The sequence below is a fragment of the Zosterops lateralis genome, assembly GCF_965231275.1.
Source record: "Zosterops lateralis genome assembly, chromosome: 18".
In the NCBI taxonomy this organism is placed as follows: domain Eukaryota; kingdom Metazoa; phylum Chordata; class Aves; order Passeriformes; family Zosteropidae; genus Zosterops; species Zosterops lateralis.
This window is the reverse complement of record NC_139778.1, coordinates 9279370-9303740: the sequence shown is the minus strand read 5'-3', so window position 1 is coordinate 9303740 and position 24371 is coordinate 9279370. Positions and strand designations below refer to the sequence as shown.

The window sequence follows — 24371 nt, the reverse complement described above, 5'->3', positions numbered from 1 at the left end:
AACCACTTTCATACTTGTTATCACTAAGAAGATGTCGTGTGATATCTCTATAACCATCTTGAGGGACATAACAGTCCCAGAGCCAAGGATTAAAAATCAACTGTTACTTTTCTCTTTTTTGTACAACTGGGGCCTTCCTTTCAATACATATTTCATTATTGCCAGTAAGGTCTCCAGAGAAACAGGGGGGGAAAGAAAATGAAAGGCTGTAAATAGTTAATAGAACACTTTATTTTTGCTTTTAAGTGAGACTATTAAACAAAGCTACCACATTTTTGAGCCCTCTGTTCATGCTCTGCGTTGTGGCCCCTAGAGTGAGGGTTAGGGAATGTTTACAATATGCTGGAAACTTTGACTGGGTTTGCTCTAAAAGGTTTCAGATGCTCAAGCACAGCACCAAGTGGAGAACAGCTGCTTGGTTTTCCACTGATTCTTAAAGGAGAAAAAAAAATAAAACAAAAAAAAAATACCCAAACCAAAATCCACCCGACCAAAAAAACACACACAGTTTTAAAGAGCAAAACTAGATCTCAGCTCCTCAGCCACATCACATCACCACTGTTTTTAAATCAGACGGGGCTTTTTTCATCATATAGCAACTGCTGTAACAAGGCAACCCTCAACATTTTAATAAAAGATAATGATGAACACAATGAACATGAGTATAAACTCTTAACAACATCTTTTATTGCAACACTTGGAATTAAAGACAATGCCTGCTCATATTCCTTTAATTATTTCCGGCTTTAAACAGTAATGGCTTTTCCATTCTGACAAGAATTCTCTCCACACACAAATACTTCATTTTCAAGGAAAAAATGGAATTAACTGCAGGAAAACAGCTACACTTAGGCAATTACCCTGAAAATATTAACAAGGACAACAAGCAATTACTCAGAATTTGGATTCAACTTAGAGGAGCAAGAAAGGAAAAAAAGAAAGAAAAAATTAACTTGTGGTCAAAGCTATCACTCCCTTTATTTATTTATCATTGCATTGATGATTCTCAGGCTGTTGTGTTTTGCTGTGTGCACTGGCATTTCTGACGCACATAACTCCAAGAAGCCCATACAAGAGGATTTGAAGGAGCAGCTGTTTAAATATAAAGTCCTCAAAGGGCTTGGTAGAATCAAATTCTCAAGATCCACTGTAAATCACAGCTTTTTTTTCCAAATGTAGCTTCTGTATATTTTGAAAAGCCTAAATTTTATTTCTTTTCAAAATGTTGGGATCTAACAATTATGCAAATGTAAATTGCAAACAAATTAAACTGTTTCCACTGCTATTTATTCTAGCTCCTTCTGCCAGGTCTCTTCACATGTTTATTTTTCCTTGCCTTCCTCTGTTTCCCTCTTTTTGGGTCAGCAGCAGACTGTTCACCATTTATTTCTCTCAAATCTATGTCCCCTCACTTCTTTTACACTGTTCCTTTTGTGCTATTACAGAGAGAAGAAAAATCAAATAAACACCATGGGAATTTTGCAAGATATAAGCAATCTTAAGGACTAGAAGACCCTTACATAAAACCTCCTGTGCTAAAGTTTGATGCAGCTCTGGGCACTTCTGAATAAAGCAAGAAGAGCTTTGCAGATCAAACAAGCCCAAGTCTTCTCTTTGTGCATCAAAGAGAACCATACAATGAAAAATGAGTCATTACTGAGCCACAGCTGTAGGGAAAGATTCTGCAAAGGACACCCTCACCCTCTGCCCATCTTTGCCTTGTCCCCATTTCACCAGTGCAGGTGAACTGGGAAACCCCAGGCAGAACCAGCAGCTGCTGGAGGAGCCCAGGCAGGCTCAGAACAGCAAAACCTTAACAAAATACTCAGGGTGATGCCTGAAGTTTTCTCTTTCCTGTGTTCCAGGTTCTGTGGTGGCCAGGGGTGCAGCCCTGAGCTCACAGTCAGTGTCACTCAGCTCTGCACACAGCAGGGACACAAAACAAATCCTTGCCCAAATGGACACCAAGGACAACTCTCAGGCCCAAGAGCACAAACAAGGGGGGCTGGAGGGAGGAACAACAAGGATGGGACCTCACAACCTGCAGCTGCAATTGGACAATTCAAGCCCAAGCTGCAAATGGACCAAAACTGATCCAAGTGTCACACCTGGGGACCCTTTGGCCATTTGGGGACCATTTTGGGTCCCCCTTGGGTGTAGCCCTGGCCAGGCTCTTGTCCTGCCCAAGGTGCACCTTAAAGGCCTTTCAATAAATCTCTACTTTATTCTCCAGCTCCAGCTCCCACTGCACCAGAGCCCAGAGCAGACAGGGACCTTGTGGAAATCAAAACAAGAGAAAATGGGAATTTACTGATCCTCAGGGTCACTGCCATCCAGGCACTCCCTGTCACAGCCTGAGGCTCCAGGACAGTGCTAATTTCATTTTAATTTCTGCTTTTAGCAAGGCTGATATCAAAACCACCGTCTGAAGGCTCTACAGGTATAAATACAAGTTTAAAACCACAGGAGAAGCCTGAGAATAGCTCCAGCTCCATGGATCTGTCTCAGTGTCAGGTAAGGAATGACCCAGAATAACCAAATGACTGGCAAAGCACACCAGGAGATGCCAAGTGAGGCTTTTTGAATAAACAAATGACTGAGGTTTCAAGAAGAGTAACTGGTACCAACAAAAAAGTATTTCCTTCCCTAAAGAGCATTTTTTAATTCACCTTGATATAGGAAATATGAGTGCAAAAACATTTTTATCAGATGTTTTCTGTGTAACAGAAATAACTGCTACACACAAAAATTGAAATTTAAACACCTGCAGGCACCACCTTCACACCACATCATGATGGGAAAGATTTGGTCTGCCACCTAAACCAAACCCCAAAATACTGTGAGAACTGTCTGTGTGTGCTTTAAAAACCACTGTGAAAACTACTGTGAAAATCTGCTAAGAGACAGAAGTGGCTTCACTGGTTTCTTGAAAGTTTAGCCCCTCTTTCTTCCCCAGAATTTTAAACAAGTTCAGACAAGGGGTAGAGAAGCCATGGAAAAAAAAGAGGTGTTGGTAGTTCCTTATGTAAACAAATAATTTTATTAAGTGAGTCAGAATGAAGCAGCTGCTCAGCATTTGCTCTGTATCATCCCCACTTGCAAAGTGCTGAGATTTGGCTCCATAGGCAGACTTAGTAAAAAAATAAAAAAAAAAAAAAAAAAAAAAAAAAAAAAAAAAAAAAAAAAAAAAGGTAAAGAGGGAGAGGGAAAAGGTTGTGGAGCACTGGAGTGGAGATGTGCAGGCATTCCTTGATGCTGCAGTGTTTAACTACAGCATCTGCACCTGTACAGGGGGAGTTTTGTTTCGTTTCATTTAATTTAATTTAATTTAATTTCATTTCATTTCATTTCATTTCATTTCATTTCTCCTAATGTAACTTCTTAAAAATTTGCTTCCTTCACACACTACAGAACTGAAGAACAAGAACTCAGGGCACCTGCACTTCAAGAGGACATGAAAATGTTATTTGTGTATGAGGCAAGCAAAGCAAACAGCATTAAATCAGATCCCATCATTATCTCCAGCAGGAGGACTGTCACAACCTTTATCCTGAAGAAATCAACGTGGTTTGCACTTCCCATGAGGGTGACAGATGATCACAGCCTCAAACTATTCAGGGTGTTTATAATTTAATCCAAAATCTCTCAACCTCAAGATTGACCAGCTTTATGTGTCTATGCAGCCACAGAGGTGTTACCCCTGTCCCTGGAAGTGTCCCAGGCCAGGCTGGACAGGGCTTGGAGCACCCTGGGGTAGTGGAAGGTGCCCCTGGCCATGGCAGGGGTGGAATGGGATGGAGTTTTAAGGTCCCTTCAACCCCAAACCATTCTGGGATCCTCTCATGACTCTGGAATGCAAATGTCAAACCCAAACCACCTCAAAACTGAGCTGCTGGTGTGGTTGTAATCTTCAATAAAATGGGGAATATTTCCCTACAGCAAGTATATATTCCTCCTAGTAAAGTAAAAGTATCGAACAATCAGCTACCAAAATGTAAGCAGAGGCAAAATAAATATATTGAATGAATAAACATTCAAATTCCACAGAACAAGATACGAGATGATGCTGAGAGCTGTTTAACAATATTGCATAAAGTCAGCAAGACCTTTTCTTTCTCTTCCATGCAATCTCTTCAGCAGCAAATGGACACAGATTTTTTTCCCTCATTTATTTTCTGTTTCATTCTACTCAGTTTGTACTGTGACGAATTATATACCTCTATTTCCTTCTCCTCACTGTGAGAGATAAGAACAGCAGAGATTCAGCCTATTTGCAACCCACTCTCATGACACATTTTCTGCAACCAAACCACAGGATTAGAGAAACAACCTTTCCCCCCAAGTAATTACAGAGAAGCTTTTCAAGAAAACTTTGTTCTTATAGAAATGCCATTTAAAGGACATTCTAGAAAAGCCCTTGCAGCACTTCTTAGAGTGACTTTTGCTATTAGGCACTGCCTGTGACATGCACTGCAGAAGTAAATATAAATTTTATATCTACAAGTCACCACCACAAGTCAGGAGTGTTGGAGCAATTCTTTTGCAAAAGGTTTGCTTTTGACAGATATTTCTACCATGAACTTCAGAAGAAGGAAAAAACCTTCTGTAAACTACATAAATCCGTATTCCGTATTGAAACTGTGGCAATACTATTTTTTTTTTTTTTTTGTATTACTTCTGAAGTGAAAGATCCTTTCAGCAATGTGGATTTTTACTATTCCACACAATGTCTCAAATCACTTTCATTTGGCACCAGTGTGGATATGTTTGAACCAGCAGCAGCAATGGTTTGCTGTCACAGCACTGGAAAAATAATGATAATAATAACAAAAATCCCCTTAAATGCCTGCCACTTCCCTTTTCCATGTGCTTCCAGCTCAGCAGCTACTCAAGATATAATCCTGTGACCATTTCAGAATCAATGTGCACTCAGATCAAAGTAGTTTATGAGAAATCACTGATGCACCTACTAGGTTCTCAGCTGCAATTCCACAAGGCATCACTCCTATTGAAGATGCTGAACTGTATTTTCACCCACCTCATGCAAGGCGAGGTTGTTTTCTAAAGATTTACTGAGCTTGGAGTTACTTAATTTCATTCTGCAAGCAGTTAAAGAAATTCAGCAAAATGAAGCATTTTTACAGAAGATATTGGATCTTATGGATTCATATTAAGAGGAAGGGATTGCTAAAAAGAGCAATTTTTGCAGCAGTGTAAAAAAAAAAGCCATAAGGAAGCCATTCATTTCTGCCACAATAAATATCCTTATCTATTACCTACCTGTGTATCATGTAAAAGCAGATATATGAAAAAAATCTTAATATTAGTAGGACACACTGGTGCTAAATGAATGGCCTGAAGTGCAGAGGGCCCTGCAGGATTGGCAGTTCCTGTGTCCTGGGCATTGAGTCTGTTCCACCTCTGGGCAGAAATGCAGATGTCAGACCCAGAGCTGAAATCCCAACCAGCAGAATATGAGCTGGGCTGGACTAGGGTACTGCATTTCTGCAAATATCACCTTTTTAGGATCCTAAATCCATCCTCATGGATCTGCCAACTTCTGTCTCCAGCCAGACAAAACCACACTTGAAAGCTAATTTTTATTTCTATTTCTATTCAATGACTTATTAGCATTACTAATTCCATTATTAATCTTAAAATTAACCTCAAACCCTGCTATAAAACAATCAAGAGAGTGGTAGTGTAGAGTTTTATTAAACTATCTCCACAATTAAACACTTTCCATTTCAATTGTGAGAGGTATATATGATTTAATATTAGAAATCTCTACATTATTTTCAACACTCTGAATAAAAAAAAAAAAAAAAAAAAAACCAACTTGAGAGGAATAATGTGTCATAGGACATAGAAGTGACTGGGAAAAATACTCTACAATATCAAAGAATATTCGCATTTAGAGGGGACCCACAGGAGCAGAAGCAGCTTGTACAAGGAGATACTCTGAAAACCACATAGGAATAGGTGTTAATCACTTCTGTGGGGGAAACAGCAGATGATTTTTAGCCTGTAGAACAGTCCTCAGGGCTCTTCAATCCCAGGAATTGACCCATCCCCAGTTTTGGCCAAAGGATTCACCCACAGGGAGCACAAGGCTGGGGCTGAGCTCTGCCAGCATTGTTTTAATTCGTGGCCCTTGGAGCATCATCAGCACTTTGGGCTCTTAAAACTTGAGTCTTTCAAGTCCTTACCCCAACTCCAAGCTACAGCTAAGCTTAAATAAATACAGCCAAGGAATATCTGAAATAACTGAGGACGTCCTGCAAGAGCTCCTGAGGTTCCAAATCCCCAGCACCTCACAGATCCTGCCTGGAGAGAGTTTCCTCTGTACCCACGGGGGGGATCAACCCTGAGCAGCCCCTGGGCTGCAAAGCCAGACTGGTTTTGTTAACAGGAGTAAGTGCAAACTGACACAGCATTTCAAAGACGTGGAAGAAAATTAATGCAACTTCATTATCAACAAATCAGACGGTAAAATACCAAAAGATTAAGTGCACTTGATAACAGTTCAACAGCCCCAAAATTATAAATAATAGTGTAAAGAATTTAAAGATTAAAAGCTGGAGTTTTTATTAATGTCTGCAGTGATTTAAGATAGGCTCTATTTATGCCAAATACCTCAGAGATTATAGAAATAAAGAAGTACAGACTTCAGCCCTGTCACTTTTATGGAATAAAAGTATCTTTACTTGTCTCTCCCAGCCTAGATAAGTACATTGTGATATTAAACTGAATACTTTTAGCAAATAACTTCTGGTTTGTTTCAGAATAATCTGTTTCTCCCTAGAAATTACTTCCACATATTTGCCTTTAAACTGGATTAACACATGGAAAGAATACTTTACATAATCAAAAATGGAAGGAGCATAGCAAGAGTTGAGCTTGTCCTATGTGCATCTGCTGTACATAAACCACTCCCTTGTTCAGAAAACATCAAACTTGGTGCATCCTGATTAGCTGTTCATGGACAAAGTCAGCAAAAAAAAAACCTGTTCCAAGTTAGTTAATGAAAGCTGTTTGCTACAGAGCACTTCTCCCAGCCCTAGATCCATGTGAAGAACAAGTACTCCCACAAAGAAGTGTTGTATCAAAGAGGAAAAATCTGCATTAGACTTGTAGTTTGTGGATATTAAAAATAAAAATATAAAATCAGAGGCATCATCTACTAAATTAAAATGTTTTAAATAAATAATATCTTTCAAATTTATTCAGTTTTCAAAGAGAGCCCAAAGCAACAATCTTTAGTTTTGATTATTTGCTTCCTATGAACACACTCTGAATTGAACCTGGGCCCATTTGAGAGGGCAAGACCAGCTGCCATATTAACCTCAATTCTATTTTATTCCCACCACTTAAAAGTCAACAAATTTGGTTGAGTTGGCTCTTACTTTATTTCTTTCATTTTTCTGGCTGATTAGAACCTTGAAGGTGCAGCCTTAAAACAGGAAAAAACATGTATAGGAGGGCAGTTAGATGAGATAAAGCATGAGTTTATTTAATAAATAAATATTAATGAATAAATATTTAAAAATACCAGGGATGTTTCAATAATTTTTCTGTATTCACTTACTTCAGAGCCTGTTCCAGGTGGCGAATTCTCTTTTGAGCAGCCCCTCTTTCCTTATCCAGCTCATTCCGAATGCCATGAATCTGCCATTTAAGGAAAAAATCCACCATATCTTTTAGCCAAAACTGTGTCTGAATCAAAATAAATCATTATTTTAAATTCTAAAAGTGATTTATTTGCATGCTTCTTTCCCACTGATGCAGACAACCATCCATGGATTTCTAAAATTATGGGAAAAGCAAAAGCAGAGATGAACTGAGAGATGAAGCCAATGAGCTAATTTCCTTCTCAAAGTGAATAGTACTGTCTAGAATGAAGGAATATCAATAATTACATAAAAAAAGGAAGTAGATTTTCTTTAGGTAAGTACAGAAAAGCAGACAGGAATCTGCCTAAAACAGTCACCTGTATTCTCCAAGGTGCAGAGCTCCTACTCACCAATTTGTGACCACCCAAAGTGAATCACTTCTGATCAAATATCAAACATAAATACCTTACATAAACATCCTAAAGAATAAGAATAATAATAGAAAAATTAGGAATAATAATCCTAAAAATAGTTACAAAGATCTTTGAATTTGGCAACTTTCCAGGCATGGTCCAAACCATGAGGTTTTTTAACATTTTTTGCCAAGGGCAGGCTAATTCCAAGAGTTTGTACATAACCCAAGAGTTGTATTGCTTTAGAGTTGCTCAAGGAACAACGTGGGGATGGGACATACAGGAAATCCTTTATCCACCTACAGTCACTTGTAATGTTCCAGGCTGCTAAGACACTACAAAAAAGAAAAATATCTTTTGCTAAGTGTGTAGGCCAGTGAAAAAACAAACTCAGAGCTTCTCTGCTGGGAGCAGTTCCATAGAATTGTTCACTCCAGGAACATTTAGTTGGTTTCCAAGAGCCTCCAAATCCATGAGCTGTCCATCAGAGAATGAAGAAGCTACTGCCAAACCTGGTCAAATTCTATATATTCAACAGGTGCTTTGGGAATGGCTATCAGGAATAATCTGTCACTCTTCTGATGCTGAGCTGAATGTTTGGAAAACAAGCAGTAGATTATTTATAAAAAACAGGTGTTTCCTTGGCTTGTAAAACCATTTAGCCTAACTGGTTCCTGATCCAGCAGATAAGCACATTTAATCAAACAGTGACATTTAAGGTTCCTACCTGTGATTTGTTTGATGTTTAAGTATCCTCAGAGGCAACAGCCACTGCAGACTCATAAAGATTATTAGATAATGGGTAGGTTTGTAAGTGAACAGATTGCAGCAGAGACTTCACGATCCCTTTAGTTGTTTTAGTATTTTATGAGCCAATCCATCCTGGTTTATGGATTTATATCCATAGATCATTCACAGGTATTTTTCTTCCCGTCCTTTCTCAAAGATTGGAGTTTGAAAACAGTTACACCAGAATTTATGAACAAACTGCTGTCAAGTTATCTATAAAAAGAAAGGCTCTGCTTCCTTGTTTACTGATGTAGAATCCTAACTCCCCTCCCTGGGCTCACTGGTTGGAGGCACTGCTGACACACTCTCAGTCCAGACTTAGGAGCTTTCTCCCAAAAGATCCTCAAACTTCACTCAAATTGTGCCAGTATATTTTTTATTTTGGCCTGCAAATCACTCCAACCCTGGATTTTTCTTGAGTTTAACATTTATGAAACCCAAGACTTGACTAAAAAGACAAATGCAGGCTAGGTTTAAACCAAGGCAGATCCTGGAACAAAGAATGTTTTGACTCCAAGTCAGCAAAAGGAACTAACTCAAACCAAAACCTCTCTACAATTCATGTCACAAGTGCTATTACCAAGTGACAAGTAGCTGGGATCACAATCCATTATTTTATGTTATAAATTTGCCACGTTTGGCAATGACACGTTTGAGTAACACATCCTTTCAATTAAATAGGCATCTAAGGCACCCTCTGGCTGCACATGAGTTGCACATCTAATGTCACTAAAATTGAAGTTTAATTTGAAGCCTATTGATGTTCCCAGTCTAAAAGAGCAGGCAGGATTTGCAAAGTGTTTTGAGATGAAGTGTTTCTGATGAAAATTACATTTTTTTACTTTAAGTTTCTGATGTAAAAACAATGCCTGTTGACAATATCTAGAGAACACATGGAGAAGGATGGAATAGAGATATTCTGGGGGAAAAGGAGGATGGGAGAACACACGAGCACTGGCAGAGGTCAGGCCAGGTTTCATTCAGTTAATTCTCCTCTCAATAACAGTGGCTGCCACCACGAGCAGTGGACACACACAGGACAGGCTTCCAGGGGCACTTTTTTGGGAATTCTATCCCAGCTTCCATTCTTTGGCAACAGGTTCCTAAAATCAGAGGTGATATCTCTGTCCTTAAACAGCTGTGCTTAAAATCTTCCTTGACTTTGTCCAATTATTTTTCCAAACCTTGTGAAGTGCTTGGACTCCCAAATTTACCATTTGAGGGTTTCAAAATTTAAACCTTTAGGTCTTGTACAGAACAAAATTGGAGGTGTGCAGAAGTTGGGAAATTTTCCTAGAAATATTACCTGTTTCTCATACACATGCTGCCAGTGAATCTTGTCCTGCTCAACCTTGTATTCTTGATCCTGTGGAGGAAAAGATGTGTATTCTAAATAAACAAATCCAATTTTTCTTCCATTTCAGAGCATTCATCAAACACAGACATTAGCTATCATATAGAACAGTCCATAAAAAGATAAAACCTCACTTTATATCATCATGAAAAAATTCTCTGACACAGAAAGAAATTTAACCAACACCAAATAACACAGTTATCTCAAAAGTCATGATTCATGTTTGCTAAAGAGAAACAGCAACTTGTTCTCCTGAGCTATTAAAATGCCATTCTGTACTATATCAACTGTGAAATGAAAGACATTGGAAGAAAAGTAGATGCCAAAACTGAACCAGGACTGATACATGATACAGATGTGGAACTCATTACCCTGAGATAGAAGGATTAATTTAAATGCCTACAGGAAGACAGACTATTGAACTGAACTATTAAACAGTGCAAATTAAAAACGATTTTGAAACTTTTAAAATGTTTACAGTTTACGAGGAAAAAAAAGTTATTCATCATTCTTTGACAGGCTTCTTTGTAATCGACCAATACAGATTTAAACTCTTTTATTTAACATGTGAACTGTAAGAAACAGTCAGAAAACTTCAGTGAAAAATCTGCTCTTACCTCTCTTTTACCCATACTTTTTAAATCAACCTTTAACCATATGTGACATTTCATATATTTCCATTAATAAAACAGAAACAAGCATGGTAAACAGGAGTATATTTAAGAATAGATATCTAAATATTTAAATCATCAAATAAAGTAAAAAGAGTTGGTCATTTCTGAGAAAGAAAGTCAGGGCTCACCCTCAGCTGTTTCTGCCTTTGATGTTCAGAGTCGTGCAACTGTTGTTTCAACAGAGCCATTTCACACCGTAATTCTGCAATCACATCAGATGTCTGCTGGGATTTAACAGAAAAAACAATTTTTGTCTTGCATTCCTCATTAGCTCTTTTGCATTTTTAAATTTATTTCTCTAAGGTTCCCAGAAATTGGAAAAAATTATTGACTTGGGAGGAAAAACCTGTAGGAGTTTATGGCTCTGGATGTGTCAGTTCAGGCCCCCTGGTGAGCTTAGAAATGGAAACAAAAGCACAAAAACCACCCCTAAAATTAATAAATCCCTACTAAAATCTATTAAAATTTGGTGGAAAGAAAAATACCTTGTAAATGAAATGGAGTAAAGTATCATTGAAGCTCAGAGAATTTCAGCAAATAAACACCAAACACCCCAACTGTCCTATGGCTCTATGGATTAATAAATGGTATTAAAACTTGAGTCTTTTTTACAATTATTTAACTTTAAAATCACTTTAAATATGTGCCATCCCTGTACCTATGCTTATTGGTAGATATCAACCTGACAGATGCTTTTCCAGAAACAAAGCAGTTATTACATTTTTGGTGAAACCTGCACTTGCAAAATATAAAAAATATTTTAAAATTTCCTTAAACACATAAACATTTAACACAATGTTCAATACTATAAGGCCTGCAGGACTATTTTTTTCTGGAAAAAATATTTTCTGTCATGGAAGAGGCTTAATGAAAACATTAAGTCTTTAAAGGTGCATCCAGAATTTTTACAGGAGCACAAACAAAATCAGGATGTTAACTGTACCTCATCTGAATCAGCTGTAGAAATACACACACACCAGAATGACCAACCAGCTTGATTTTTCAGTCAAATTTGGCAATGAAAAATTAAATCCCAATTTTTATTTAAACTTACACTCATGGCTGACTTGGGGAACTGAGCAATCCCTTGGATTTATTCATGGATTTATCATATTGATAGTGAGGAGAGCACTTAAAAAATAAATCCCTTTTTCCTGCCTGCTACACCTGGCAGCATACCTGAGCTTGTTCCTGCTTCAGAAAATCTCTATCAACCTCAAATTTACTTTGTAGCTGCTGAATGTTCTCCTGGTATTCCTGCATAACCTGGTCCTTGTCTCTCTGAAGCAAGTCGTACCTACAAGGAGCAAGCAAACAGAATATGGAAATTCCTTTCATATTTTGGCATTTTACCTGCTCAGGATCAATTCCACGGAGTCTGCACATCTGCCATGTGCTCTTGTCACAGAATGAGCTGCTCATCAATAATGGAAAGGTAAGGCACTCCTCAAGGTGGTCATTTGGGTCACTCTAAATGAGTTTGACACCAATTAATACATTTTCATCAGAATTTTCTAATGTCAAATGCCATTCAGTGCATTCACGGAACAAAACTAACAATGTTTGCTTCTGGAAATTCCATATTCTTACGAGTTAAACCAGCAATTGTCATTGAATTACCTTACTTTGAGATCCTGCAGTTGGGAGCAGACCTCCTGGTAATGCCGCTCCACCTCGACCTTCTCCTGAGACAATCTCTGACGTTGGAAATTGCTGTTCTCAGCCTCAACAGTCAACTGCTGCACACGGGCCCCCAGCTTCTGGACTGTGTCGTTCTAAAAGAATAGAGAATTATTGTGAAAAGCCCAGAATAAATGAGGGAATCCCCCTGTTGTTGTTCAGTAGCCTTGAGCGAGGAGGTTCTCTGGTGATGCAGAGACATGAGAGTTACAATGGCAAAGCTGTCATCAGTCATGACAGTAAATTCTATAGTGTATAGAAAAATAAATAAATCTTCAAAATATGGGTGTTTATTCCCCCTCAAAGTGACATCTCCTCTCTCATGCAAAACAGCATATGCAACTGATTTCTAAACTACAAATCCTTTAAAATGAGAGAGAAGACAATATTTCAATGGAAAACTGCAGTGGATGATAATATATATATATAAAGCATTTTTAGACTTTCCAAAAATCTCATTCAGCAATTTCCTTCCAGTAAATAACAAGCATCTCTCAAAAGTTGTATCTTTCTCCTGGAACTTCAACTCCTAAGATAAACAAATTTTAAAATGAGCAGAGTAAGGACAGGCAGGTACTCCAGGACTTCCCATTCTTCCCTAAATTTATGGTAATAGGCAGGGAAATGAGGAAAGAACTCCTCAGGAGGCTGTAGTCAGCAAATCAGACCCAGAGTGCACATCAGAGTTATTTTTGCATTAACAAAGGCTTGAAGATGAGGGAAGTGGTACAGAAATTTCACCCACTCTTGAAGTAAAATAAAACCCCAAATATCTGTCCCATGCAGCCTCTGCCCTGACTGTCACTGGAGGTGACATGAACCTGAGCCAGTGCCTGGAGATCACACAGACAGAGCATCACCTGAATGATCTTCTGAATTATCCACCTGAATGATCCACCTGAGCTCTGGCAAGTGGCTGCCAGAGAAGAGATTTCACAGCCACAGCACAGCAAAATTCTCCATCAGTGCCAAGCTGCTCAGTGTGGGTTTGGTTTGCTGGGGGCAGAGGGTTGTTTTGCTTTGGGGCCTTGGGGTTTTGGTTTGTTTTGTGGTTTTCTGGGGTTTTGTTGGTTTGGGTTTTTTTTAATAATTAAAAAAGAGTAGTTTTTAATATGTCACTGAATTTAATTCCTGGCTGGCTGCGTGCCCCTCAAGGAAGTTCATCCTTGCTCAGGGCATAAACCCTTCCTTTATCAGCTCTGGCACTGGTGAAATTGTTCAGCCAATTCCACCTGCTAACAGCACTGGCATTCCTGACAACATGAAACTCTGAACAAGCAAACTCTGAAATACCAACAGAAAAAATCAGGAGAGAGAAAGGAGAGTGAAAAAAAGAAAACTAATTTCCAGTGACAGTCTAGTCTTTCATCTTAAGCCCTGCCTTGAACTCTACCTTGTTTAATTATTAAATCAGAAGCTGCTCAGCAAGATCTGTCTGGTTTTGATGGTTCTTAAATTCAATCTTGCTGACAGACTGTGTCCATTTTTCTCTGTATTTACTGTTACCTATGACATGATCTGAATGCTAATTTTTAAATTCAACATTCATTAATAAAGGAATAAATTTTGTTTGACATTGTCTTTTCACTCATTCAATTCTCCTCATACCTCACCCTGATGAAAAGTACAGGATGCTTTTTTGAGGTTATTTGTTAATTCTTTTGCTTTTTTTGCATCATTTATTTAACAGGCACAAAACCCAGATTATATCTAATTACATGCTAATAATTAATCTAGAAAAAAAATGCAATAAATTAGAATATTCAATACTTACTTTAAAATCCTTTTAATGTCATCTTTCATCTAACAGAAGCATTTGCTCAGTCAAAGAGGAGGTGGGTGAGAAAAAATCAGGGTGAAAATCTAATATCTAATATTCTATGAAAATCTAATATATAAATGGTCTACCAACCTACAAAGACAAAAGTTCTGCTAACTTGAATCAAATATTTGTAATTAAGGACTGATTCTAAGATACCAGTGTAACATTGATTGAAGGGCTGTAGCTTGCTTAATTTTATCTGGGGAATAAAATCCTTGGTTGCGCTGGCTGCCAGGACAGTTCCCTCTCCCAGGAGAGAACAACTGCACTGCACTATCAAAAATAAGGATGTATGTGCATAAATAACAGAATCATAGACTGGTTTGGGTTGAGAGGGACCTTAAAAATCATCTGATTCCAGCCCTGCCATGGGCAGGGACACCTTCCATCATCCCAAGGTGCTCCAAGCCCCATCCAACCTGGCCTTGGGCACTTCCAGTCCACCTGAACACAGACACAGAGAATTTAACTATTTTAAGAGATGCTGTCGTGAGAGGTTGACAACCAAACCTACAGTTAACTGTGTCTGCTGCAAATACTCCTCCTCCATCTTGGCCAGGCGGGCGTTGGTTTCCTGCAGCAGCTCCTGCATGTCCTCCGTGTGCTTCTTCTGGATGTGGAACTTTTCCTTCTCCATCTCGGCCACGGCATCGTGGAGCTGCACCAGAAAAAGAGGCACAAAGTGACAAATGGCATCTACAACTGGCATTGAGAAGTGTTATATTATTAGAGTATCAGCAGAATCAGTGAAAAGCCCAGGTATTCACACTTCTGTCCTCTCCGAAAATATTGTTTCTCTGAAAGAATAAAAAGATTGTGGCTGCCCCTGGATCCCTGGCAGTGCCCAAGGCCAGATTGGATGGGGCTTGGAGCAGCCTGGGGTAGTGGAAGATGTCCCTGCCATGGCAGGGCTGGGACTGGATGAGCTTTAAGCTCCCATCCAACCCAAATCAGTCTGGGAATCTACGAAAAAAAAGCAACCCCAAACAAAAAAAATGCCCAACACTGGAGCCTCAAGATTTCAGCACAAAGGACAATTTATAATTTAGGATTTGTGATTTGCCTTTAAGAAGGCAAGAATTAAACTCAACTTAATTTCTACACGCAGGCTTGCAAAAAATTAAATTGTACAGCAAACTTCATGAAGGGAGGTGGGTTTGTCCTTTCTGTGACCCTCCCTCTCCTGAGAGGGGGAAGCAAGACAAATACTGACAATAATCTGAACAAAGGTGACACTGTCTCACAATAAACATGCTCTTCCCCTCTGCTTTGCTGCTGTCTTGAGTTGAACACTAAATAAAAATACACTGAAGAATTCATGACCCATTGCAAGACTAAGAGTTCAAAGGAATCACCGTGACAGCAGGTAGCAGCAGGTTTACCCAGATTAAAATTCCATGTCAGGTCAACCAGAAATAAACACTTCCCTAATACATCCAGAGACTTGCCAGGAGGCCAGATGAACCCCAGGAACAGGGTGACCAGCTGGGTGTAAAAGCATCAGCAAAAAGAGCCTTGATTACTTCAGGAAAAAATAAAATCAGCAGAAAAAACATCCCTAAAACATATTCTGTGTATTTATTTTTTCAAGTGACAAAATGTATTATCCTACATAAACACTGCAGGAGTCTGTCAAAGGAGGGAAGTGTTGTTCATTACCTTTTTCTCCCACTCATTGTTCAAGGAATCATTGCTTTCCTCACACATCTTCTTCAGCTCCTCAATCTGCTGCTCTTTGGCTTCCCTCACAACTTGGGACTCACGAACAAGGGTCTGGACTGTTAAAAATGGGAGAAAAATAAACAACCATTCAAGACTTTCTGGATTCTTCAGTGTTGGCCATAGATACAATCTGTTTGTGTCAGTTTTCCAGCTGACCTGGCTTTCTGATGGCTTTTGGTTCTTAAACACTTAATGCATGTGCTGCTTTAAGATGTAGCATTTAAGATTCTGTGTCATTACAAGGTGTTCTCTCTTTTCTGCTTTGTTTACAGAGTATTTCAGAGAGAGTTTTCCTTCCTGAAGGAGTAAATATACATCAGCAAAATTCTGCATAACCTCAAGAAAACAGCTATTTTTATCTGATTTCATGAGCATCCTTAGGAGAAAAGTTTCTTGTGAAGGTTGAATGCCCAAGATCTACATGAAAATGAAGTTCCCCAACTTAATTGCAAGTGATGGCATCACTATTAGTGAAAAAAGCAGATCCATATTCATACTTTCACTTTTTTTTTTTTTTTTTTTAGGATTTTCATTACCTGGAACAATGTGGGCAACTCCAACTGAACTTGTTCCAACCAAGAGCAACCATCAGCCCCACAGAGAGAAGCCTCAGATCCCTCGTTGGACAAATTACTTTCCCCAAGGAGCAGGAAACAAAATACATGGCACACTCTCTCCTTTTTGTACATAGATTACCAAACTTCTGTATTATTTTCTAGTGTGGTTTAGTCCACAGTGCAAATGGACTCCAAGGAATTTTGAAAGAAACTAACATTGAAAAACTGCTGACAAGCCACTCTCAGGGTGAGTTTTGTCCTCGTGACACACTCAAGACAACTCATGTTTGAAATCTCCTGCCGCAACAGTCTTAAAAATAACCACTGTGGTTTGATTAAAATGTACTGAATGTGTAAAGAAATGAACTTCAAGCCAGGGATTGCAACAAAAAATTGAAATAAGTGGCCAAAACATTTCAGTGGCATCAAAGAAACTTTTTTTTTGGTGACGCTCATAAAACCTGTGTTCAGTGTAATGGATCACAGGCCTCTTGGAACACTTGGGTTGGAACAGCAGAGACAACTGGACAAGAATCTCAGAACCTAAGGGAAAAATATTAAACCAAGAGCTGCAAATTATGAAGAAAGGGATGAGTGCAGAGGGAACACACAAGCCCACAGCCACAAGAGAATGCAGTACAATACCAGCACACAGGAGACAACCATGAGGATAAAAATCACCTTTTTTCTCCAGTTTTCTTATTATATCCTCAGCTTCTTTTTGTTTCTTTGTGTAGGTGGTCTTCAGCACCTCTATTTCATCATTCTTTCTATCCAAAATCTACAGAGAAAATTCAGAATATTTTAACATAAGTCCAGAACATTCCAAATTACAACCAGTGCACAAGATCCTCCTTGGGCTGCAAGAAGTGCTGAGGTCATGCAGGACTAAGTGATTGAACCTAAATCATTTTTCCAGCTACAACTGCCAAGCCATAAACAAAGGACTGGTTTAGACAAATGTAGGGAAAAGCAGATTAAAAAAGAAGTTTCATGTCTTAAGGTGAGGGGTTTTTTTGATTTCTTTTAAATCTGGGCAAACCCAGTGTTGCTTTGGTTGAATTTGGAACTTTCATGGTGCTACTCCTGCAAATAGAAAAGATTTTCATACTTATGTTGCCTAATAGTATTTAAAAGCATCTAAAATTCTCAGCAGATTGAAGAAATATTTAAATAAGTTGGTGAACTTCATTACAGTCTTTTGTGCTTCACCAATTGAAATTCCTCACATGGATCCCAAGGAACAATGGACTGGAACAAAGCAAGTATATGAGGGTAACTACACCCACATTTCTGTACAGGCTGAGTTTGGGAAAAAAAAAAAAAAGAAAAAAAACAGCTTGAATATTTGCACACTTTGAGATAGTATTTTAATTTAAACTTTGTGTTTAAGATAAAGATTAAAGTTGCAGGAATTTTATAACAGTGCCCCAAATCTCTTATCAAACAGAAGCTTTCATCTTAAAACAATATTACTCCATCTGCAATAAACGTTTTGTGTCTTTAAAGATTAATACGACACTATTTAACCTTTTCTAAAATATCCAACATTATTAAACGACTTCAAAAGACGGAATTCTAACATCAGTTAGGAAGGGATGACAACTCAAGGGATGAGAAAGCATTTAAACTATTCCTTATTCTCACAAAGCTGTTTCCTTTAGACTCTCAGCTTTGCTCACTGCTTCTGCTCCGAGGCCTTGAGAACAGATGAGCCAAATATGCACCTGACCAAATATTAACATCCTCTCAGGAGGCTTTGATGTGTCACAGAGTTGTGTCAACCAGCTTCCTCCAAGCCTGTGACTCAGTCTTTAGGAAACAAAGCAGAGGCACTGAGTGATGCCGGGATTACAGCAGGATCAGCGTGGCCGGGATTGGGATTCCTGCTCCATCCCCGGGATCAGAGCCCTGCCAGGGACATCTCACAGGACTTCACCCCACTTTAAAACATGGGATTAAAATAACAGTGTGGTCTGGGGTGGGTAGAATCCTCCCAGGGGTGGTGTTATGTCACACAGTGAAGACAAATCCAGAGAGCTGCAAGGATTCCGACTCCATAAACTTTTAAAATGCAGTGACATAAATAAAGGGGTGTTCGGTGACCTGTCTCTGCTGTAAAACAGTGTCAAAACAGAGACAGGACAGCAAGTACTGCTGCTAGATGGGCCTGAACACATACGATATATCTGTGGGTTTTCCTGCTGTTATATTTTGCATTTTGTTCATGAAACATTTATTTTGTTCACATTCTTCTCTAACACAAATGTTTTCTCTCTAACAGAAAAATCAGGAGTTTATGATTTCCCACAGAAGTTGTTATGCTGGTAAAATAGGTTGTCTTGTTCCAACTAACAAATTGCCTTGTATTTTCATCTCCTTTCTGCAAGATTTTCCCTTCCTAAGTATATGTTACCATAAAATATTCTGCATTCCTCTCAGTTTATGCCAACTGTTACCTATAATTTGACTTGCACTGAACATTAATTGCAATTGTGAAGAAGTTAAAAAGCAACTGATAAATATTTATGATAATCATAGTCTCTATTATTGTTTAATACACTGCTTTTGGAAAAAAATACAAACACTTCTCACCTTTTGAACATCAGCATCATGCTTCTGTTGTAATTTCAGTTTTTCTTCATGAAATTTACCTTCTGCCATTTTCATTTTCATTTCCAGCTTTAAAAGCAAAACAGAATAGAAACATAATTTAAATAAAGAATAAATTACACCAATGACCTTTTCATAACTTTTTAATTATTCATTTATGTCTTTCAGAAGGCAATGGGAAGTCACCAACAAAGAAATCTTCTGAAAAAATCTACATTCAGTTTCTCAACATTTTTATATTTATTCGATACAATTGTTACAAAAGATGTCATCCTACAACATTTCTTCAGAAAAATGGATTTGTAGGATGTTTTAGTTGGCAATAAACACAACTGCTACTGCCCAGAACAAGCCATCATTCTTAATTTAAATAAACATTTAGGAATAAAACTTTAATATTTCTGTTAATATACCAAATTTGGTAAACTCATTTTCACTTCTTCAGGCAGGTGTTACATTTACACAAACAATGTCCTTTAGTCCAGATGCACATTTGTTTTTGTTTGTTTTCTATTATTCCTGGAGTTCACATTATAAACACATTTCCTTTTAAAGGTGACTTATGATGGGATTAAGGATTGGATCACTGAAATGCATTTCCTGTCCTGCCTGTGTTTGTTCAAAGCTGTACTTGAACTCCTCCAACACAAAAACACATTGCCAGTTCTTACTCAGAGTCTAAGTTTCCATCTTTCAAGCATTTTTGAATCGCTTGCATGTTTTCAGTACATTGTTAAGGGCTGTCTTCAGGACAACTATGAGAGGAATTTCATGTTTCTCAGGCTTTTCTAGAAACCGAAAGTGACACCTTGAGTTCAGACTCAGGCTGTTCCACTCCTATGTTTATTAACAGTCACTATTCAGAAAGTAAAGAGGACTGAAAGGCTTTTCCAGAAGACAGACCCTGATGCTCCTCATTTTAAAAATGAGGACCAAACCCCCTCCAGGAGATGACTCTAAGTGGTCTTTGGCCAACAGCAAACTTTGTGTTGGACTTTTGGGTCTTCTAAAAGGTGCTGAGGTCTCTCCACCTCAAGGCTGGATACTGCACTCCCTTCACCATCCAGCCACTTCCAGCTCTCACATTTTTATTTAGCTCAACTCCAAACATGACTTGTAACATCCCAACTCACAAACTTCAAAGGAACTGACAGCATTATTCACTCTGCCTTTGTTCTCCATGCCCTTGACTAATCAAAAGTTGCCATTCAAGCAGGAGTCTTTATCTCACACAGACCAACTCTAAACACAACAAATTATTCATTTTTTTATATGACTCATTTGTCTTACAGGTTTGTTGTGACTTGAAAACATGATGACATTATCATAACTTGAAAACATGAGTTATGAAAATCCAATTCAACCCAAAAATGCTGTGCAGGAAAGAGAAGGCTCCTCAAGAATTGAAAATAGAAGGAAAAGCAGAAAAATGTTTCATTTTTTGAACTCATCAACTGATACCCAACAACCACTTATTACACCATGGATAAAGCAATCCATCTCCCAACTGTTTGCACAGAGTCTTATGCAAATTAATGGTGGAGGAAAAAAAAAGTTAGGTTGGCAATTAATCCAAAGAAAATAAATCATATTCTCAGCTGTCAGCCAACTCTTTTATCATCCCAAAATAAGCATCATGATAAAAATGCATCTTCTATTCATGAAACTTACGCATATGTATATATGAAAAGAAATATATGCATATATCACTGCAACAAAGTGACATTATAGAAGAAAATCTTAGTACCAGGTGATGAATCAGTGTTGATTTAATAAAAAGAGCACAGTAATCCAGTTCCAGATAGACAGCTTGTGAACATGCCATAAATAAATATGAAGGTCTCGTAAAAACACAAATACCAGAAACTAAACATGAAAGAGACTCCAATCTACTTGAATCACATTAAAAGCTTATGAATGACTGAGGAACACCTACTGCCCTCACACAGCTACTAAATCCACACAAATTACATTTAAAACTCATTAATAACCTCAGAATGTCTTGGCTGATGGAAATGAATCCTTGGTGGTTTGTATCAGCTGAGAGCTGGTCTAGGTTTTATTATTCTGTACACTGAAATAATACAAAAATAAATCAAAATCGAGAATTTCACTTTGATTAAAGATGGACATATATATTTTCAAGTGCTGGTGGTTGTTCTCAGCCACAGGATGTTTTCCTCCAGGCTGACAACAGAACTCCCTGTACTTGAAGCTGGTTCCCACTTCTAATTAATCTTCCCTTTAGCACCACCCTTGCACTTGCACCAGTTCCCATCAATTTTAGCTCATTAATTCATTACACCACTTCCACCAGAACAGCCATCTCTTAAAATGTCAGTTTTGGGACTGCCTTCCAAAAAGGAGAGCTAATTGCAACCAAACAACAGAGAAAAATGTGTCCAAGATACAGAAATCAGCCCTTCATGAATGCAACCGCTGTAATAACAAAGTAGATCGCTTTTCCTCTGAATATTAGAAATAAAATAACAAAAAAATAAGTGAAAAATCACTAAGATCAACTCCTCATCAGGTGAGGGCTGAAAAGGGGACACCTTGAAAAGTACTCAAGGTCCTCAACTTCTATAAACTCAACGAAGTTTCAGCACCCCAGGCACTTTTCTGCCTCATCTGCTTCATCCACGACTTTCCTAATTGTCTCTACATATAAAGAAATGTGAGAAGTCTCACATTGAAGTGTCTGAAATTCAATAGTTGATGTGCACATTAAGTTTTCAGCTAGTGTTGAGAAAAGCTGTATTTGTACTAAGCAACTGGTAAGAAAAAAAAAATTTAAAAGTCTTCAACAGCATTGAAATTTTGTAATGGTCATGGTTCCAACCTCACATGTATCTTCATCACAGCTTCTGGAAGTGTTAATTTGTGCATTTGCTGTAAAAAAAATGATATATTGGTTTAAAAACACTACACTCAATCTCTTGAGTGGAAAACTGCTGGAGAAGCCAGAAAACATGAGGATGACACCACAGCATCCCATGGCAAAGCCTTGAGGCCTGGTTCCATTTCCAAATCTGCTTTTTGACCCACCCTCTCTCTGAGGCAGACTCCCGATCTCACCGCATACGTCGATAAAATATTGAGTCATGTAAACACGTTTTATTCGGTGATCTCATGAAGGTTTGGGTGGAAGCAAAAGAGCTCAGCTCTCCCCAGCTGGGAGTGAAATGCCTCCCCTTCCATTTGAAAGCTGAAACACATCATTAAATACTCATTTCAATCAAGGAATATCTTTCAAATTGAAGCCACACCAAACCAAGGTGGAGCCTGTCCGCAGATCCCAAATGTCAAATCTCAGCTTGTCCCAATTTCCTGTGGAACAGCTCTAGGTAACTGCATGCGCTGCTCTTCCATGCACTGCTCTCTGCACTTCAGCTTGACTTTATTTATTAAACACATATTAAGAAACAAAATAACCTACAGCAGTACCAAAGACCTTCACGAGTTTTAGAGAAACCAGACTAAACCAACTTTTCGAAGTCATTCGCTTTGTTAAACGCTATTTACGGCGCTTGTGCTCATGGGTTTTAATATCTTTTATCACCAGTTAAGAGGCAGCAAAGAACATGAAATTTATGGCATGTTACCATCCAGACAAGGAAAAAAAAAGTGTAGATATTTAGCTATAGTTGGGAAGTTTGCAACTATGTATGAAACGCAGCCATTGCTGTTGGCTGAACATCATTCCTTTGGATTTCTGTCATTGTTTATCCTCCTCACAAAGAGAATGAGGCAATTAAACCCTAAGGCCATGTAAACAATACTGATGTCAAACATCTGTGCTGTCTCTGTTATTTAAAGCCATGAAGGGTGGTAGCAACAGAGTTGCTTTTATGTGCCTAATCACACTTTCTTCCTCATTTAAAAAAATAAAACACCACCAAAACCAGCAAATAGTTACCTGAAAATTGTTTTTTTGGGGTAGAGCACAGCTCAGGTGCTAGGAATATTTAATAACTGTCAGGATTAGACTGTCAGAGTCTGATGTGCAACTGTCATAAATCTCCAGGGGAAAAAAGTGATCTCTCCTTTTTTCATGACAGAGGACAAACATTCATCTTGTCCCTATTTACAGAAATTTGTCGAAATACTGAAATACCTGATTTAAAAGCAAATCAAAAAGTGGGTTAGCAATATGAATCACTGAACTCCTGCCCACTTGTCTTCATTCCAGGGCTCACCCTCAGGCAAGGGGGGACATCTCAGAGCTTTAACATCCATCAGATTGGGGGATTTGGCTATTTGACAAAACAGAACTTGTTGCTTGCCAGGTTTTTTTCTGTTTTTTTTTTTCCAAGCCTATGAATATATGGGGGAGGGAGGGAGGAAGCGAGGAAGGGGGAGAAGGATGTAAACAATAAATGAGAACTTCAAAGTAAGAGCTAACAATGCAGAACAATGACTTGTATATCTTACAGTACACGACAAAAGTTATTTGTCTTGGTGTTCTGCAGCTGCTAAAAGGAATCAGTGCACGGCACACAAAGCTTTGATATTTCCACAGAAGAAAAAGGTTTCTCGAAAACTATCAACAAACAACTCGAACTTTCTACTGAATTGTGCTTACTCAATTTTCACATGCAGGGTTAAAATAATAAATACTGATAATTTATACAGTGTTTTAAACCATACAGGAAGGCCAAGACAGAAGAGACTGGACTTGCAAAACAGTCAAGATTTATTATAAATACATGCTGACTTCAGACTAAGGTAATTTGGAACAGTGTATTTCACTTCATCATTAACAAGCTGTCTGATCTCATTGTGTTATTTCTGTATCACACTGTACCCTCAAAAATTTTTAAGATTAGCTTTGAGGTATATTAATACTTTCCACATTTTACAAAAAGGACTCAAGAGTATTTAAAAGAAAATCACCGGTGTGAAAAACAGGAAAAAATATTTCTTAACAATATATTTGGAGAGAATTTTCTACAGTAAATGTAAATTTTAATCATATTGGAACTAATCTTCTATTTTCAAATGGAATAGCTGAAAAGTTTGTGCTCAGTTTACAGGATGTGGGAAAAAAACTGTTCACTTTCCATTTCAGAAAATAAACAGATTTATAACTACATTTTAAAACAGTACATCATTAACCACTCCAGTTACAGCA

The 24371-nt window shown here is 38.2% G+C and overlaps 1 protein-coding gene across 4 annotated transcripts in view; it reads right to left on the bottom strand.

Moving 5' to 3' along the window:
* Positions 1–24371, bottom strand: part of CEP112 (centrosomal protein 112) — a 154521-nt gene that overhangs the window by 107677 nt on the left and 22473 nt on the right. For 2 of the 4 annotated variants that reach the window (XM_083874642.1, XM_083874644.1), the window contains exons 8-16: positions 19220–19306; positions 17306–17405; positions 16005–16123; positions 14860–15003; positions 12464–12618; positions 12023–12140; positions 10972–11067; positions 10122–10181; positions 7589–7668 (exon numbers count right to left, since the gene is read on the bottom strand). In XM_083874642.1, coding sequence (XP_083730768.1) covers positions 7589–7668; positions 10122–10181; positions 10972–11067; positions 12023–12140; positions 12464–12618; positions 14860–15003; positions 16005–16123; positions 17306–17405; positions 19220–19306 — 959 coding nt within the window. The remainder of the gene's footprint in view (positions 1–7588; positions 7669–10121; positions 10182–10971; positions 11068–12022; positions 12141–12463; positions 12619–14859; positions 15004–16004; positions 16124–17305; positions 17406–19219; positions 19307–24371) is intronic. The other 2 variants (XM_083874643.1, XM_083874645.1) reach the window with 1 other exon arrangement.